General features: G+C 47.0%; 1 protein-coding gene across 19 annotated transcripts in view; it reads left to right on the top strand.

Annotated features, from left to right (window-relative positions):
- FRYL (FRY like transcription coactivator) overlaps positions 1 to 19875 on the top strand; it is a 2516714-nt gene that overhangs the window by 2328768 nt on the left and 168071 nt on the right. For all 19 annotated transcript variants that reach the window (XM_085642132.1, XM_085642134.1, XM_085642126.1 and 16 more), the window contains 2 exons: positions 2747 to 2896; positions 3242 to 3340. In XM_085642132.1, coding sequence (XP_085498258.1) covers positions 2747 to 2896; positions 3242 to 3340 — 249 coding nt within the window. The remainder of the gene's footprint in view (positions 1 to 2746; positions 2897 to 3241; positions 3341 to 19875) is intronic.

Genomic DNA, 19875 nt, shown 5'->3' on the forward strand with positions numbered 1-19875 from the left:
GGACTTATGTGACCTCGCTGACGTTACGTCCGCGGACGACATCAGGGCGGGGTCTCTTGGTTACCCCCCCCCCGGCGCGCAGAAATGCTGTGGCAAGTTTTCCGGATACAGTCTCACGCCTGGGGATAATTCTACGTTAAGGAATCTGCGGCTAGAATAGTCTCTACCAGATACATAGTTACCGAAGGTAAGTAACTTGTACATTAATGCACTAGTTTCATCTGGGGCTTCAACAGGATACTGAGGCACCATGAAAATGAACTGAGATAACTGTCACTGTAAGCCATGATGGGGCACTATTAGATAGGGTTCGTTAAAAGGAGCAATGTCTATTTGCATCTTCTGCAGCCTATCTGCTAATATCATTACTTTCTTAAATCTAGTCATTTGGTTTTACAGTAGCAACACATACAACTTAGATTGACTTCTGTTTAATTCAAAAAAAGTCTAAACTATTTATTCTTTAGATAGGCTGTTAAGCTTTTTTTTTTTATTAAATAGGCTATTCAGCTTATTTTCCCAAGGAAAGGTTTTTATAAACATCTATAAGTTAAATGGTACTCTTCAGATCTTCCATGCGGGGTGGACTATTGAATTGTATGCATTGTAACATCTGTACAGTGCTTACTACACCTATGTGGGGGCACTGTATTGTTTACCTACATGGGTAGGACACTACACCGTGTAGTGTGTGTAGTTTGAAGTGTGTTGTCTTTGTTTTGAACCTATGTGAGAAGTGTTTCCATGCTGTGCATGAAGATTACCAAGGTGCGTTTAGCAGTAGGATGAATAAAGAGATTTGAGAGAGAGTGCTTATGACTTCAGTGAAGGCTTCGCTTGTAACTAGGGTTACAGGAAAGTTTCCTTTCTTTTCTAGGTGTTTTGGTTTTCTTTATTCTGGTTACATGTACCAATTTACAAATTCAGGAGTGGGTGAAAATGTTGATGTATAATTGAATTAAAATGTACAGCATGCATTTTGTAGAGCTTTTCCTTCTAACCGCAGATTCTACAGCTTTAGAATATCCTCAGGTGTCGGACTAGAACCTGAGAATTCTTCAGCAATGCTCCAGCATGCCGGTATGTGGCGCTGTGTGGCTCTGCAGTGACTCCGTGCCACCCTGAATGTGACAGAGTAGAGCTCCAAATCGGCAACCGCCCTGCATACTGACGCCAGTTCCTTTCTTTCTGAAACCTTCAGTTCAGAGCCTGAGCTCAACTCCCAACTCTGCCTTCCTTCCACAACGTGAACTTTTCACAGTGTGCTAGGAAGCAAAATCCCCACAAAAAATGACAAGATTCAACCCGTGCTGAGATTGCAGTAAGTAAATGTTGGTTACGGACCAAAAGAGGTGCTTAGTCTCTGGACACAGTTCTAAGTCATGCAACAAGTGTGCCCTCAAATTTCAAAGCAAATCGGACCGGTAAGCAAAGTTCTATAGCACTGAGCACAAGAACAAGTTGGAGCATAGGTCATGTTTCTGCAGTCAGTCACTGTCCTAGTCCTGCTAAAACTCAACTTCTTGTTTGAAGCCTAAATCAACGTTTAGACTTAATTTCAAGAATGCCAAGCGGAACTTGACTCCATCCCACCAATCTGGATCTTGCGAGAAGGCACAAGGACATCACAAAAAATGTCCTCTAAGTCTGAGCCGATCCGGTAGTTGGTCCTGGCATGCCCCACATTCCGCTTGCCATCGTCTAACTCGCAGCATAGGTCTTTGCTGGACTTCAGCTTTTTGGTGTTTTTCAGCTCCCTCTGCCACATCTTTGGGCTCCACAGAAACCCAGTTGTTTCCTGCATAGCACTGGCTTCTGCGCGGGCGCCAAGGTCCACTTTGGTACCAGGTATCAATAACAAGCTTAATAGTGCCAATTGATCTGGTTCCAGCCCAGATATCTGACCCTGAACCTATAAGGGTCCAAATAAGCCCCATGCTACACCGTGAAACAAAAGCACTACTATCAGCAGCGGATTCTCGCTGTTTTTGGGTCCTATTCGTACCCAGTGCAAGGAGCATATGGCCCTCAACACATTGATAGTGAAGATTAGGAGGGAGACAGATCACTCCCCTATCACATTGAGGATTTATTGTATGCAAGTTTACAAAATGCCAGTAGCAACACTTTTAGCTGAATTGACTTGTTTTAATTAAAAAAAACCTATAGAGCGAAATCTTGACTGTGTAGTCTTTAGGGTATTAAACTTTTTTTTCGAAGGCTACTATCTTTTCTTTTTTTAAAGAAAAGTTTTAATATACATGCATAGTTGAGATAGTACTCTAGGACAATGCAGGTGGGCTAGACTACTCAGTGCTTCTAACTTCAGTGAAGATGGGTTGAATCTTGTCGTTTGTAGCCGGGATATTGTTCCCTAGCAGACTGCGTACATTTCTTAAGTAATCGGAAGAACAACATCGAAAGTGGAGCTCCATATCCGCCCAGGAGGGTGCAGAAAGAAACTGGCATCAGAATGCAGGGCTGTAGCCTATAAGCCCCTCGACTCCATCACTTCTGGGGTAGCAATTAGTCACAGCGTAGCTGCACATCGGCACCTACTGGCATACTGGAGCATGGCTGAAATTTTTTTCAAATCGTTTGGTGCCTGGGGATATTCTAAAGGTGAGGAATTTTAGGTTAGTTTCCACCAGATAGAGCATTATCACAGGTAAGTAACTTTTGTATTTGTTGAAATAATGTTAAAATAGGGGAATTGAGTTTTATTTGGCTTGTGTTCTTCTTGTAGATTATTCAGAGAAAGTTTGCCACAATAACAAACGACTCTGTCAGTTTCCTTGGAGAGAATTTGCAACGAATTGGAACAAAGTTTAAAAGCTCTTTGGAAGTGATGATGATGTGCTCCGAATGTCCAACAGTCTTTGTGGATGCGGAAACGGTAAAATCACCCTATTAGATTTCAGTATCTGTTCTGTGCATGAGAAAAAAGCTAACACTTAAACAGTATCTTTTGGCCAAGATTGGAGGCACAGTTGCCCCAGGCAGCATTGACTGAAAAATGCATGAATGTCTAAACCTTATAATGGACCTAGCACATGAGAAACGGGGGAGAAGTGTGTTGGGCTGAAGCATTGTAGTACTTATGCGATTAAATTAGAAGCTTTGAGATCTCTTCTGTTTGCTCTGGTTGTTGTGTCTTGGGTCTCAGATAGCTTTATTGAATTTGACAATTTATAAATGTGGACACTCCGTTTTCTTTTGACCGTGGCATTGTATTTTACAGCTTGTTTCATGTGGTTTACTGGAAACCCTGAAGTTTAGCGTTTTAGAGCTTCAAGAACACCTTGATACCTATAATACCAAGAGAGAATCAGCAGAGGAGGTAGGTCATGTGTGGTGTAAATGTATTGGCATTTTCGTGAGATTCTTTCAATGAATTTACATCATCTGAAACACATATCCAAATTGAATGGTCCTCAAAATACTTTTGGAAACACATACCTGATATTAAACAAACCGTGGATGTCAAGGACTGTGTAAACTATTATGTTACATTTAAGCAATTTACCTGCCCCCATCATTAGATCCTCAAATGGAACTTGGGTCTCCCTCCTGTCACTTTACCACATTGTTGTAGTATAGTTTGTTTGCATCACAAAATAACGCTTTGTTCATCGAACTGTGCTTGTGCACAGTCATAGGTAAAATATAGTTTCTAAGAGCCATTTCTCTTGTAATGTCTTTTGTTTTTCTGTTATTGAAGATGCACACGTTTTACTTTGGTCATTTGATTCCATTTCTATTTTTTAAGTTTAATATGTTTAGTAGCCTATCCTCATAATCTCTATAAGGAATATGCTTGATAGTCTTTAAAAATAGAACACCTTTGCTATGTTCTAGTTGTGGAGTATTTCTTTCCTTATCATGTCACTATGAATTGTGTTAGAGATATAATTTTGTTATTCTAAGAAACCCACACTTAGAAAATTTCTAACTGGATTCATATTTATCACCAGCATATAAGCATTCAGCAGAACAAAAATATGAGTTCCAGTTCCTGAATGAAATATCATTTTATTGCAAATTGTGCTGCATACTTCTTCCCAAAGATTCCTGAATATCCGTGCAGGTGCCAAGCTGGTTCCAGAAAAAAAGATCTCCACATTTGTAAAGACTTGGTGTTAGGTTGCGCTGCAGCAGCTCCAGCATAAACCCTTCCAACTATATAGATATGGCGCAGCTACATGGAAAGTGTTGTCTCACTCCTCATTGTGTTTTCTTTTGCACTTTTATTGCACTCTTCAAAGGCAAGATTCATAAGTCCCTCGATTTTCTTTTATTAACCTGGGGATAGGAGTTGGTCTAACGGCTAGGGCGGTCGACATCAAATCTGGAGAACAGGGTTCGAGTTTCGGCAAGGATGCGCAACATCTTGTGATTCTGGGCAAATCACTTAATCTCCCCGTGTCTAACAAAAATTAATGTGTCCTCATGTATCTGAAAGAAACACGTTAGATTCCTTACCTTAGAATATCCCCAGGCGTCAGGCTGGATCTGGAAAGATTTTTCGTCAGCAATACCCTTGCACGTCGGTAGGCGTCGTCTGCGACTCCGCGTCCGTCGTCGGCGTCGTGGTCACCGGGATGACGTCGTCAGAGTACTTAGACGCCGCCCTCGCACGCTGACGTCAGTTCTTCTTTTTTCCGCGCCAGTAAGCGCAGATCCGGGAAGAGCATACCCTTAGTCACTTTTTGACTAACTTTTTGGACATTTTTGTCTCACCTTTTCGAGTCGACTTCGACTCCTGGTGCCGGTAGGGATGCCCAGGTTCCAGATGTGTGACAGCTGTCACCGACTGATGTCGGTTACCGACCCCCCACCATCTATGTCTCTACTGCCTTGGGGCCGACCATAATGGCAAGTCGTGCCCCGACTGCCGGGCCTTGACCTCGAAGGCTAGGCGGGAGTGGTCCCGCAAGCTCCTTGTGCTCCAGTCGGCTCCGTGCCGTTCGAGGTCCCAGTCGAGGAGGAGGTCGAGGAGCCGAAGTCATCACCGCTCATCGGGATCGAAGTCCTCGCATTCAGGTAAGTCGAGGCACAGTAAAAAGAAGTCGAAGAAGCGACACCGCTCTTCTGCCTCCCCTCGCCTGTCGCGCGGCTCCGCCGGAGTTGCGTCCAGCCCCATACCCTCCGGTCCCTGGGCTTCACGCGACTCCGGGTGAGATTCGGGACTTCCTCGTCGCCATGAGGAGTCTCGCTCCACCGTTGACGCCTGCCGGCGCGCCTCCAGGCCCCGCAGGTCCGACTGGGGGGCCTAGCGAGCCGGCGGCTTCGGCGTCGTCGTCAACTTCGGTCCCGACGCCGCAGGTCCCCGTGGGATCCAGGCCTGGATCCCGGTCGACGCCGGTTGACCTTACGGCCCCTCCCCCGGCGCCAATCCCTATAGTGCCGCCCCCGTCTTCGGACTACATCATCCCTAGTTTCAGTCCGGATCCGGCATCGGAACGGTGCTGGCCGGCGCCGTCCCCGGCGCCGATGGATGAGCATTTCATTTATAACCCGGCTCCGTCCTTTCTTCCTGTATACCAGGAGACGGATGAAGGGGAGGACTGGGAGGGGTCTGAGGACCCTCTGGCACAGCAGTGCCAGTTAAGTCAGGACTGGGCAGATGAGCTGCGGGATGCCAGTGGTCTCGACACTTCGCCTGACCCTGGCTTCATCTCTCCTCCTTCCGTGGCTACGGAGGAGGGTGCGACTTATAATGTGGTGCTGCGCAGGGCTGCCGAGGCCCTTCACCTGGAGCTCCCTGCAGCGACCATGAGGACTAACCTCCTCACTGAGGTGCTTCAACCGCCAGTAAGCTCTTCGGAGCCTCTACTGCAGTTCAATGAGGCCCTCACCGACGTTCTGATGGGCACTTGGTCCAAGCCCTCCACCGTCTCTCCTGTGGATCGGAACGTGGCCCGGCGCCACCGCCCTGCTCCGGGGGACCCCAGCTTTCTGTCGGTACACCCCACCCCTGAGAGTCTGGTTGTCCAGGCCTCTACGTCTCATACCACCTTCCCGTCCGCTCCTCCGAATCGGGAATCCAAAAGGTTGGAGCAGTTTGGGAAGAAACTGTTTTCCTCCCTCAGTTTGGAGTTGCGGTCCATTAATACCGCGTGCCTTTTTGACCGTTACACCCACTCCTTGTGGGATACGGTGGCGGACGTGCTGCCCCAGTGTCCGGAGGAGGCCAGGACACGGCTCGCCCAAGCTCTTGCTGAGGGGTGGTGTGAGAAGTTGGCCTGATACATGATGTCACTAATTCTAGTGTACACCTTGTATCAGTCCAAACAACCCTTATGTTGATTGGTTGTAAAGTCAACCTTATAGACCAGCTATCCTAGTGGTAGCATGGACAAGAGCAGTCTTAGGCTAAACTCTGAATGGCATGTGAAGCCAGCTGTTATACCATTTGTAACCCCTTGAATACCAAATAAAAGGACACCACAACAGATATATATATAAAATAAAGTGTATTTATTCTAGTCAAACCCTCAGCACTCTTTATGAGATTCGAGGTAAGTACAACACAGTCTTATTCAAGCATACATTAAGTCACACAGGTAAGTAATACAGTTAGGCCCTAGGGGCATCGCAAACCATATACTAAGTAAGTGGTATAAGGACCACTGTCACGGAAATAGGATAGGCCTAGGCCTAGGGAATCGCTGGGGCTACACTATACTACCCAAGGTTAGGAAGTGGGAGGCCCACGGGATTCAGGTGCAGAGTGGAAACACTCACGTGCAATGCGTATAATCGATAGAAATAGTACAGATTAGAATTAATAGGATTTAGGACACTTCTGGAGTAGCTAGGAAGTCGAGACTTGAGAACTAGACACTAGGATAGTCAATACCCTGATGAGTACCGGAGTACCCAAGTTACCTAGCCCACGGGCTAAGGGTGCATAGGTGTGAACTTGCGTCGGGTTTCGACGTCGACTCCTATGGATGCCTGAAGGAAAGATGCTGACAGGCAGTCAGTGAAGAGTGTCCGGTGGATCCCAAGGCCGGGATCAAGAAGGAAGGATACCTGCAAGCAGAAGGGACAGAGTCTGGGTCACTAGCCAGTGACCACGTGGAACCTGGAAGGAACCAGGTGATGTCGGGAGATTGCAGGTGAAGAGGTGAAGCTTGTCGCAGCAGCCACGGGTACCAGGAGACGTCGAGGACGACCAGGACCAGGAGGCGAGCTGTCCCACGAAGGCTCGTGCTGTCGGCGGCGTCGAAGTCGAACTAGGACTCACCAAGCCTTGGCAAGCGGAACCCACGAAGAATGGAGGACTTGCTTCTGGTGCAGACCAGGAAGGTCTGGGGTGCTTCTCTTTTACAGAGGAGCAGGAGCCAGTCTGGAGGAGCCAAACCAGCAGTGGTAAATTGAAGGTGTGTCGTCGCAAAGGTTACTAGCCAACGGGCAAGCAACAGGACAGACGCGTCAAGCAGGAAAATGCAGAAGGGCCCCACGCAGGACTCGTGGAGTGTGGGGGGCTGATCTTCAGTGCAGATGGTGCTTGGGGTTGGGGCTTCTCAATCCCCGGTGCACAACCTTGAGGGTGCCTCAGAAGCTGCGCTGGAAGATACTCGCCACTTTTCCCAGGTAGCCGGTCCCACGTCTCTCATCGCCTCCACGGATCTCAGCTCGGCTGTGGATCAGGGTCGGAGAAGTCTGGAAGTCAAGGCTCTGGTCAGGCTCTGCAGTCGGTCCCTCGTAGAACTTCAGCAAAGCAAAGGGTAAGTCTCTTGATGGTGCCTGTTCGCACAGGGTGGCCACTCCTTGGCCACAAGGGAGATTCTTCAGTCTTCTTCTTTCGTCGAATGTCGAAGGTCCAGAGTTTCTGTTCAAGTTGCAGGTTCAGGATAATCTAATTAAGCAGGGCCCAACTATCTACTAATATACTGGGCTAGTGGGCTGGGCTACCTGCAAGGTCCCTCCTATGGGTGGGACCAGGAAGGGAAGTGGATACACCTCTTTTCCTTTGTCCAGTTTCGCGCCAGAGCTGGGGTTGGAGTGCCCCAGCACCGGTTTGAACTGGACTATGCATGGAGCACCTTGTGTGCCCCAGGCATGTCTCATTCCTTTCAGCCCTCCCTGCCCCAATACACTAAAGTCTGTCTGGGGAGGTGCTAGCACCTCCCCAAGCAGGAAACCTATTGTCCAAGCCTCCCTGGCTGGGAGGGCTCCCAGCAGCAGGAGGTCAGACTCATGTCTGTGGCAGCAGCATCCATTTTGTGATGCTGAGGCTTTGGTCAGAGTTAAACAGCAAGTAGGATTTTAACATGTCTCTCCCTCTAGAAGGGGGGAATAATATCCTCATCCCCAGAAATGGGATGGGGGTATTATTCCACAGTGTTAGACACCTTACACGACATGTTTTGATAAAGCCAAACCATAGTTACCATAACCGTTTAAGATTATAAGGTACTTTAAGAGTATATGGTAGGCTACATCATAGAACAGCTATAAGGACATGGTTCCGAAAGCTGCAGACAGGCTCAGCTCATGCTAGAGCACCATCTCACATGTTACCAAGCACTCTGCCTCCAGGATTGTTAAGGCCTGCCATAGGAGTGGCTGATAGGTACACATGTGTCTATATGTAAGTTAGGAATAGGAATACTACACCTAAGCAAGGAGTGATTACACAACCTTGCCCCAGCTGAGTGATCAGCCAGTTGTGTCATAATGGAAGGCCAGGCCAGGGGTGGCATAATACATGCTGCAGCCCCTGGTAGGCCTAGGGTACACCTATGCCCTGGGTACCTAAGGTACACTGTACAGGGGCCAATAAGGTGATCCTATCCAAATGGGTTGTGCACCTAAAGTACATAGTATCAGTTTAGAGAGAGAACAGCAGGGCTGTGGGTCTGATTAGCAGGCCCACAGCCACATCTAAGTCGAAAACCAGTAAAGCAAAAGCAAAAAGTGGGGGTGAACATAGAAAGCAGACCCTACTCTCCTACAAGGCCCACCTCCGGGGTTGGTATTGCTGGGGTATCTATTCTAAGGTGAGGAATCTAACTAACGTGTTTCTTTCAGATGAACAAGTTACTTACCTTCGGTAACGATGTAGCTGTAGGAAACATTAGTTAGTTAGATTCCTCACCGACCCACCCAGCCTCCCCGTTCTGCGAACCGACATCTAGGGTTAAGGTTCTCCCTTTCAGGGCCCTAGATTTTTTGGCACCAGTGTCGGTCTCTTGCATGGCTCAGCGTCCCTGGCGCGGAAAGCTATGTATAAGAACTGACGTCAGCGCGCGAGGGCGGCGTCTAAGTACTCCGACGTCATTCCGACGCCGACGACGTACGCGGAGCCGCAGACGACGCCTACCGATGCGCAAGGGGTATTGCTACAAAAATCTTTCCGGATCCAGCCTGACGCCTGGGGATATTCTAAGGTGAGGAATCTAACTAACTAATATTTCTTACAGATACATCGTTACCGAAGGTAAGTAACTTGTTCTTCTTCCCATTATTCCAAATTGGCCAAACCATCAGTTTGCCCACCTTCTTTCCATCTCCGCATCCTTCAAAAGAGTAAGAGAGGCTCCACCGTCTAGATCCAAAACGTGAGCTTTCTTTCTATTTGGATCGCATTAAACAATTCCGGGTGGACGACCAGCTCTTTGTTGGTTACATGGTCGCTAAGAAAGGTGGGGCTGTGCACAAACGTACCATCTCCAGGTGGGTCGTTCTGTGCATCAAAGCCTGCTATTCTTTGGCAAAGAAGGAGCCTCCAGTGGGACTTCGTGCCCATTCCTCCAGGGCGACGGCAGCTACCACTGCTTTGGGATGCGGAGTCTTCCTAAAGGACATCTGTCAGGCAGCTACGTAGGCAACGTTGCACATGTTCACTAAACAGTACTGACTGGACAGCCAAGTCCAGAGAGACTGCTTCTTTGGCCGTTCTGTTCTCCAGGACTTTCTGGTGTGAACTTAGTTCGCAGACCCACCATGGGGTTGGTATTGCAGGGGTATGTAGTCTAAGGTAAGCAATCTATAACTAACTGTTTCTTTCAGGTGAACAAGTTACTTACCTTCGGTAACGATATATCTGTAAGAAACATAGGTTAGTTATAGATACCTTACCGCCCCACCCGTCCTCCCCGTTCTGTGAACTGACTTCTAGGGTTAAGGACATCCTTTCGGGGCCATAGTTTTGTGCACCAGTGGTCAGTATCTTGCATGGCTCTACACATGTGGCGTGGAAAGTCGTGTACAGAACTGACGTCAGTGTGCGAGGGCGGCGTCTATGTAGCTACCGCGACATCATCCCGGCGACCACAACGACGAACGCAGAGACGACCAACGCAACCTTCTGACGCTCAGGGGTACTGCTGACGAAAAACTTTCCGGATCCAGTCTGATGCCTGGGGGTAATTCTAAGGTAAGGAATCTATAACTAATCTGTTTCTTACAGATATATTGTTACCGAAGGTGAGTAACTTGTTCATTTATTACACAACACTCACTAAAACATTGGTATATCTCCTACACGGAGAATTAAACACAAATACACAACAGTACCTCAATGGCAATAAGGTAAGTAGCACAAAATACAGTAGTCTCTAGGGGGAGACCAAACCATATATTAAGAAAGTGGAATATCAACTTCAGGAGAGGCCGGGACTTAGACCAGAAGACACAGAGGAGCCGGGATCACAAGGAACCACCTAAGGTAAGTGCCCAGGACCTCCACGAAGTCTGTGGGCAGAGTGGGAACACAGCTGCTTGCCCAATGGAAGTCAGTGGAGAAGTTGCAGTTGCAGTTTTGCAGAAGGAGGACCCCCAAGAATGCCCTTGGAGGACGGGAAATTGGAGAGCCACCCAGCCCAGGGCTGCCCTAGAGACCAGGTTACCTACAGCAGGAAAGCCAGGTGCAAAGGGGTGAAGAGACGTCGGAAACCTCCGTAGACAATAAAGGAAGACATGGATAAAAGGGCCTCTGGAGAAGGTGAAGAAGTTGGTGGAACTCAAGGGTGGATTCTGGAAGAGAAGAACTGTCTACCTCGAGCAGCACACCAAGAAGGATGGCCCAAGGTGCAGAGGATGCGGTGAGGACGCTGTACTCAACAGAAATATATGGTGGAGGCTGGAGCTTCTTGTAGCCTGAAGTTCTCTGGAGTGCAGAGCCAACAAGCCTTGGAAAACGGCAAGTTGATGCGGTCCACAGGGGTTCAGTCCCTGCGGTTCTAAAGAGGGATTCTGGCCTCAAAATTGCAGAGAGGACTGGTCAGGCCTTGAGGGAGTTGCAGCACCACCACTTGTGTTCTGAGCCTTTCAGGGTCCGTGGGACATCAGGAGCAGCAGACAGGTCAGCTTCGTTGTGCTACCTGCAGATGCAAGGGAGTGACTCCTTCACTCCAAGGGAGAATACTTTGGGTGTCCTTGATGCAAACAAGTCTGGTGAAGATCCTGGAAGAAGCACAGACAACAAAGAAGAGTTGCAGAACAGTGAGACCAGGAGCAGCAGGAGTTCTCCTTGATGCAGTCTTGGTTCCAGTCGAAGTCCAAGTGTCCAGACAGTTGAAGAGTGACGTGGTTTCAGGCTTGAGTCTTGTCCCATGGCAAATCTAAGGAACCACCCACAGGTAAGCTGTAAAGTACCCCAGAGAAAGGGTTGGAACCGTTCAGGGTTCCCTCCCAGAGGAGGGGCTGGACAGAGAGAACGATAGTCCCATGTCCTTTCTCTAGTTTTGTGCCATAGAGCGGGAGCCAAAGACTCCCTGAAGTGGCTCAAACTGCATGCAAGGAAGCCACCACATGTGCCCTTCAAAGCAGTCTGGGGTGCTGGCAAGCGCCCACCCCCCTCCTCCAACAGTCCAATACACAAAGTCCTGTCAGAGATTGTCACACCTCCCTGTGACAGGAAACATATTGTTCTGCCTTCCCCGGCCCGAGCTTGGCTTAGCAACAGGAATGCAGGATTGTGTCTTTGGTCTGCAGCAGCACTAGCTTGCTGTCAGACCCTGAAAGACTGTTGGGGGGGCCAAGGGATCAGTCCCCCCGTGCATCGGATAATACTTCCAACACTGGAATCTGTGTTGGAATATGATTCCAGCATGTTTGATACCAAACATGACTGAGTTCAGTGCACACACTATATAGACATTTCGTAATGACCGATGTCCACTATATGTATTAAAAAGGCTGACCACACTTTCAAAGCCTGGAGAATCGACTCCCGGGTTTGTAGGGGTGTCCTGCTCATGCAAGGGCACCCACACTCTTATAACCAAGCACCTTACCCTCAGGACTGAAGAGCCTGCTATAGGGGTGACTTATAGGTTATCCAGTATTGGGGTATCTTGCATAGATTCACATGCCTGAATCATTCCGCGTCTTCAAGATGGGAGTCCCACGGTATCATATTCGAACAGTATTCAAATAATGCCAAAGGCTATAATGGCCCTGAGCCATGTTCTATATAGCCTATCTATGTGCTTTCAAAAAAGGACTAAATGTTGAAAGCAACCAATCAGTTGCTAGCACCCTCTAGAACCTTCCCAGCAGAGGCAGTTTCCCTCAGATTTTCACCGGACGTCGTGTGTGAAGGGAGTCTCTTTGAGTTATACTCAATTTTTCTTCTACCTACTAGGTTTTTTCTTCTAAAGATTTCTACTTATGTATGATAAGAAAGGAGTCTTTCGGGTCTGCAAGACCTGTGGCAAGAAGAGAGTTCATGTTGATGATCCTCACTAGGACTGCATTTACTGCCTCCACCCAGCCCATGAAATAAAACAGTACAAAGTGTTTCACACTTTCCCTTCTAAGACTTTAAAATATGGAGAGGGGAGGCTGCTTTTGTGTTTACAGTCCACTAAGCACCGCAAGTCATCGGAAGAGGACAGTGATGGCTTACCCAGACCTCATAAGAGAGCAAGATCTCAAGAGAAAGGCTCTGGAGAGGGCAGGAAACACCTCAAACCCTCTCCAGAAAGAAAGTGCTCAAAAAAAGGGAAACTTTCTAAGGTCTCCTCTGAGCCTTCGTCTTCTGTTTCCTCTTCCCCTCTGAGGAGAGAAAATACGCACCATAGAGCCTCTTCATCGGATCTGGGGAAGAGCATTGTTGAAAAATCCCCCTCGCTGACACCATCGTCAACGACAGTGTTTGGGTCATCGACAACAACAAGTTACACGATTACGCCGTCTGCCCCATCGACTTTGGGTTCGATGACAACAACAGCCATCTCTGGGCCCATACCGTCGATGAAGAAATCGTTGACGCCATCAAAGTCTGCCCCATCTGTGCAGTCGGCGAGGGTTACAGTGACAAAGCTGATGAAGACACCATCGATGAGATCATGGGCGGTTGCGAGACGACGCAATTGATGACGTCAGCAACGATACCGTTGACTTTTCTGTTTGCAATGATTCTGTTGACGACGACACCTTCAACCGGATTTCCAACTTCGGTGGCCAGAAGTCAATGCGCACAATTCCAATTATAGACTACATTTGGCAAGAGGGTATAAAGATAATGATGACTCCGGCCACAATACCACCAGTGCGCTCTCGCATAGACAAAAAGTACAGAGCCCTCTGAAATTTCACCCTCTTGTCTGACAGGCCATCCGAAGCCGGATTATTTTATTTCGCAGGCGGCACAAAGGAGATCTAAGAACCTAGTCACCCCGATCTCCACTCCTTCTGGACAAAGAAGGGCATGAGTTACACATTATGGGGAAGCGTTTCTCCACCATGGCTGCTACTACCATCAAGGTGGCCATTGCTTTGGCTATCATAGTACGCTGCGATAGACAAATGTAGTCGGATATGGCCTCTTTACTAGACCATATTCCTGAGGACAAAAAGCAGGAAGCCAGAAAGATCCTCATAGAAGGAGAGCGGGCCGCCTCGGAGACAATAGACTGCGCTATGCACATAGCCAACACGGGGTTCCGCCAACTGGCAGGTGCAGCAGTCTTAAGGCACCAAGGGTGGTTAAAAGCAACCACATTTGGACCAGAGGTCCAGTCAAAGGTTCTGGATATGGCTTTTGATGGGGACGCTTTGTTTGGCAAACATATAGATGAGGCACTTCTATCCATCAAAAAGGACACGGATACAGCTAAATCCTTAGGTTCCCTCCAATACAGGAAAGTACTGTTCAGAGGGGCAAAAGGATGTGGTTTTTCCACTTACAGAGGAAACTTCCAAAGGGCACAACAATACCAACCACAATATAGGCAATCCAACCAACCCTCTGCCTACCGTCAACCGGCCACGGCTGGTTTCTCTCACCAAGGGGGTCGGAAGAGAACATCGACTCAAGGCAGGGACAATGGAAGAAAGCAATGATTTCACCAGGGTACCAGCTTCCCCCTCTTTTTCCCTCCTGTGGGTGCAAAGACTTCCAATTTCGTCCAGCAATGGGAGAGTATATCATCGTACCGTTGGGTGCTGGATTTGATTACCTTCGGTCACACGCTGGAGTTCGTACAAAAACCTCCAACTATGCCACCCAGGGGAGCCCCTCCCCCTCGTCTTTACTTATTGCAGAAAGAAGCAAAAGTTATGCTCCCAAAAGGAGCCATCGAGAAAGTTCCAACTCTGCAAAGAGGGCAAGGTTTCCACTCCTATTTCTTCTTGATTATGAAGAAGTCAGGGGAATAGAGACCAATTTTGGATCTTAGAAAGTTAAACAAGTTCCTGAGGAAGCAAACTTTCAGGATGGTAACTCTGACCGAAATCTTACAACGTCCCAACAAAGGAGATTTGATGACCTCCCTTGATTTGGAAGAAGCAGATTTCCAAATCCTCATTCATCGGAAGCATCGGAAATTCCTCAGATTCGCGGTGGCTGGTACCCACTACCAATTTAAGGTTCTCCCTTTCAGCCTCAAATCGGCACCCAGGATATTTGCAGAATCCCTGGCGCCAGTGGCGGCAGCCCTACGTTCTCATGGTTTGGCGCTTTTCAGCAAGTTGGGGTTGACTGTCATTGTCACAAATTCCTCGTTTATTCCCAATCAAATAGCACCATTCCTGGGAGCCAGATTGGATGCAATCGAACGTAAAGCATTCTTGTTGGAAGAACGTCAAACCTGATTACGTCATTTGGCTATGGCCATCTCAAGAAAAAGTCAGTTTCTGTAAGGAAATATAAGTCGCTGCTAGGGATGTGCTCTTCAGCGATCGACTTGGTTCCCTTCGCCAGACTCAAAATGAGACCTCTCGAAGAAGAATTGCAAAGACAATGGCTTCACACCTCGGGATTTTTCGAAGACCTCATTCGGATTACTTCGGCCATGAAGATAGCAATGAAATGGGGGTACCACACCCCAAACCTTTCAAAAGGACTGACATTCTTGCAAAACATACCGGATTACATCCTGACAACGAATGCCTCAATGGAAGGCTGGGGAGGCCATTTGCAAGACCTTCAGATTCAATGCAAATGGTCCAATTCTCAAAAACAGTCATATCAACAGCCTGGAGTTGAAAGCTATATCCCTCTTTGCATGCCTTCCTGCCGAGGATGGCAGGCGCCTCCGTACTGGTCCGTGTAGATAACACCACCAGTTTTTCTACATAAACAAACGGGGAGGGTCCGAATCTCTCATGCTTTTTCTAGAAGCACAAAGACTGTGGAGCTGGGCAGCAGAGCACGGGATTGCTTTTAGAGCCGAACATGTTCTAGGTTTACAGAACATGCTGTCAATGCTCTCAGCAGAGCTCCAGACAATTGCCACGAATGGGAACTCAGGCAATTCCAGCTGGATGGAGTATTTGCTCTATGGGGAAAACCAGCTCTGGACCGGTTTCCCATGAACAACAACACCAAAAGCCAGTCCTATACCAGCAGGTACCCCCTCCCGGGATCTCAGGGCAATGCCCTTTTGATGCTATGGTCAGGGATATATGCTTACGCTTTCCCCCCCCTCACCCCATTGATTCCTAGGATAATGACAAAATAAAGCTGGAAGGATGTCGCCTGATTCTCATCGCGCCCAGGTGGCCCAGGCAACATTGGTTCCCGGAACTTCTTCACCTCTCAGAAACAAGACCCATTTGTCTGCAGCTGTTTCCTCCTCTTTGGTCCAGTGACAACGGTCAAGTGCACCACCTGAATCCGGAGACGCTGCACTTACACACCTGGTTTCTGAATTCTTGGATTTTAGAGACTTGAGCATTTCGTAAGAGTGTAGAGATAATCCCTCAAAATCTAGAGCGGAGAGCACCAACAAGACGTACAAACTAAAAATGGAAAAGGTTCTGTGGCTGGTGCCAACAAAATGACCTGCATCCATTTCAAGTAGCCCCACAACAGATTTTACCATATCTTCTCTCTTTGGCAAAATCAGGTTTAGCCTTCTCTTCAGTTAAGGTACATCTGTCTTCGATCTCTCGCTATAAAAGAGCTTCCAGTGCCACTTCTCTTTGTGCCTCAAGCCTTATCAAACAATTCATGAAGGGGCTGTTCCGTACTTTCCCTCTGGTGCTAGCACCTCCAACGGAATGGAACCTCTACGTGGTTCTTGCACAACTCATGAAAAGACCATTTGGACCCATTCATAAAGCTGAATTGAAATACCTCTCATGGAAAGTCGCCCTTCTACTGGCCCTCACTTCAGCCAGGAGGGTAAGCGAAATCCAGACATTCACCATTAAGAAACCTTTTTTAATATTTGAGAATGCTGTGATTCTAAGGACTAATCTCACATTTATCCCTAAAGTGCCTTCTCAATTCCACCTCAATGATCCGGTTATACTCTGGTCTTTTTTTCCGTAACCATCAACGCCTGCAGAGCAAGCGCTACATACAGTGCATGTCAAATGTTGTCTCAAGTTCTATCTTGAGAGAACGAAGGACATTCGAAAGACTGATCAATTACTTATTGCCTATGGCCAAGGCAGGGAAGGGACTGCAATAACAAAAGCCACCATCACAAGATGGATATCAGCTGCGATTCAATTCTGTCATGTCAAAGGCAACAAACCTTTGGAAAGGACAGCAAAGGCTCACTCTACCAGAGTGGTTGCTACTTTAGCGGCCCTCTTCGCAGGGGTGACTTTGGAAAAGATCTGTCGTGCTGCAACCTGGAGTACCACTCATACCTTCAAGCAGCACTACTGCCTGGAATCTGCACAAGATGCGGATGCAGCGGTGGGTCAGGCAGTACTTCACCATCTTTTCGATTAAGGTAAGCCTCTTTCTAGCCCTTGAAAAGAGTATTTTGTTTTTATGGTGGTTGCAAATACTAGAATATAAAAAAATATAGAGAGAGCATATCGAAGTAAAGTGTACTATTGGTTACGCTATTATTCTTTCTTCCCTTCTCGCTAATACTGTGTATATGGAGATGTTGTTACATAAGTGATGTTTTTACCATACTTTTAAGAGTATATTCTGTGCATCCATTCACATAACAATCCGCAAAGGTATAGCCCTCTGGGTGTTTTTTCTTGTTCCTAAGATTTTTTGGGTTTACTATGTGTTAAGTCTCCCACCATCCACAACTGACAAACTGAAAAATTGGATGTGACTGCTTGCTATTCTGATACAGGCATGTGAATCTACGAAAGATTACCCAATACTGGATAAGAAAATAAGTTACTTACCTGTAACTACGGTTATCCGGTATTGGTATCTTTCAAAGATTCACATGCACCCACCCTCCTCCCTGTAGAGGCGGTTTCCTTAGTACATTAAGACACTCACTTCTCACTTGTGCTGGGAAAATCTGTGGGAAATTGCCTCTGCTTGGAAGGTTCTAGAGGGTGCTAGCAACTGATTGGCTACATTCAACATTTAGTCCTTTTTAGGTCTCGTGCCTAGCGTTGCACTGCGTAGCAGTGCTCACGCAGCGAGAGTTCTTTTGTCCGGGGTTCAGAAATGGACCCTGGAATCGTACACGCTCGTGCGTGTGTTTTTTGTTTTGTCTTCTATTATTGGACTTTTAGTGGCTGTATTTTTTAGACAGAGCACGCAATAGGCCAAAGGCGGGCGCATCGCTCCGCCCCCGGCCTATTGGTGTCTGTAACGCGCACTAAAGCCTATCTGGTTTCAATTATCATGCCCAGACACGGGCACGATTATTGAAAGCATATGGGTATCTGTGGCGCGCGCACCATTGGCGGCTGTCTCTGCTTCCAAAAGCGATTGCTTTCTGTTTCGCGATTGCTTTACTTGTGGCTTTGCTTTCAGTTTTGCGATCACTTTACTTGTGGCTTTGCGGCTGCAATACAGTTTGTCGCTTTATTGGGAGGAATGCATGGCTAATCTTTACGCGGTTACAAGGTAAAATAAATGAAGGCGGTTACAAGGCAAAGTAAATGAAAATGCGGTGCAAATATTTACTTTGTTACAAGGTAAAATAAATTAAGGCGGTTACAAGGTAAAAAAAATGAAAAATGCGCGGCAAATATTTACGCGGTTACAAGGTGAACAATGCGTGCCTAATAATTGCACTATACTTCTCTTTTTCTAATGTCGCGTCAGGCTTGCTGAAATAATTGACTGTATCTGCTTAGCTACAAAACAAGGACTTGTTGGGGCTAAGTCATACTTTCTGACTGGACTGAAAACGTGTGATTTTGGATAGAGTTCTTTCTCTTTCCGTTACTCGATTCCCTTAATCTAAAATGGCGCTTGCTTACAAATAGAGTTATAGACATATAGACAGAAATTCACAGAGCTAGACCTAGGTACAAGAAAACAGACGTACACACACATAGAAAAGGAGATTAACAAGCAAAGAGATATACAGATACAGAGGCACATACACAAAGCTAGAAACTGAGACAGATAGACAAAGAGGAACAGAGGCAGAGATAAAGACAGAAACTTATAAACACTAAAAGGCACCTATAGAGTTTGATACATACACGCAAATACAGTATACACAGAGGTAGACACATATAGCGGAGCATGACGGGCACAGAGGAGCATATACAAAGACAGAGACACACCGATAGACTGAGAGAGAGATAGAAACGCACAAACTAAGAGAAAGATGAATACACTAGTAGAGAAGAAACGGACAGTAAAACAAATACATCTTGTGGCTTTGCTTTCAGTTTTGCGATCACTTTACTTGTGGCTTTGCGGCTGCAATACAGTTTGTTGCTTAATTGGGAGGAATGCGTGGCTAATTTTTACGCGGTTACAAGGTAAAATAGCGGTTACAAGGCAAAGTAAATGAAAATGCGCGGCAAATATTTACTTAGTTACAAGGTAAAATAAATGAAGGCGGTTACAAGGTAAAAAAATGAAAATGCGCGGCAAACATTTACGTGGTTACAAGGTAAACAATGCGTGCCTAATAATTGCACTATACTTCTCTTTTTCTAATGTCGCGTCAGGCTTACTGAAATAATTGACTGTATCTGCTTAGCTACAAAACAAGGACTCGTTGGGGCTAAGTCATACTTTCTGACTGGACTGAAAACTTGTGATTTTGGATAGAGTTCTTTCTCTTTCCGTTACCCGATTCCCTTAAGTTGTGTGTGGTAGTGTGTGTGCGTGGTTGTATGTGTGTGGTTGTGGGTGTGTGGTTGTGTTTGTGTGTGTGGTTGTGTGTGGTTGTATGTGTGGTTGTGTGTCGGTGTATGTGTGTGGTGTGTGTGGTTGTGTGTGGTTGTGCGTGGTTGTGTGTGGTTGTGCGTGGTTGTGTGTGGTTGTGCGTGGTTGTTTGTGTGTTGTGTGTGTGGTTGTGTGTGTGGTTGTGTGTGGTTATGTGTGTGTGTTGTGTTTGTGGTTGGGTGTGGTTGTGTGATTACACATCACATAATTACACTATATTCAATACAACATAAATACACTCCACGTACCACTCAGTACTACATAATTGCACGTTACATAATTACTCTACTTAATGCAAGATAAATACACTGCACACAATACCACTCTGTGCCACATAATAACAC

The sequence above is a fragment of the Triturus cristatus genome, chromosome 2_2 (genome assembly GCF_964204655.1).
Source record: "Triturus cristatus chromosome 2_2, aTriCri1.1, whole genome shotgun sequence".
In the NCBI taxonomy this organism is placed as follows: Eukaryota; Metazoa; Chordata; class Amphibia; order Caudata; family Salamandridae; genus Triturus; species Triturus cristatus.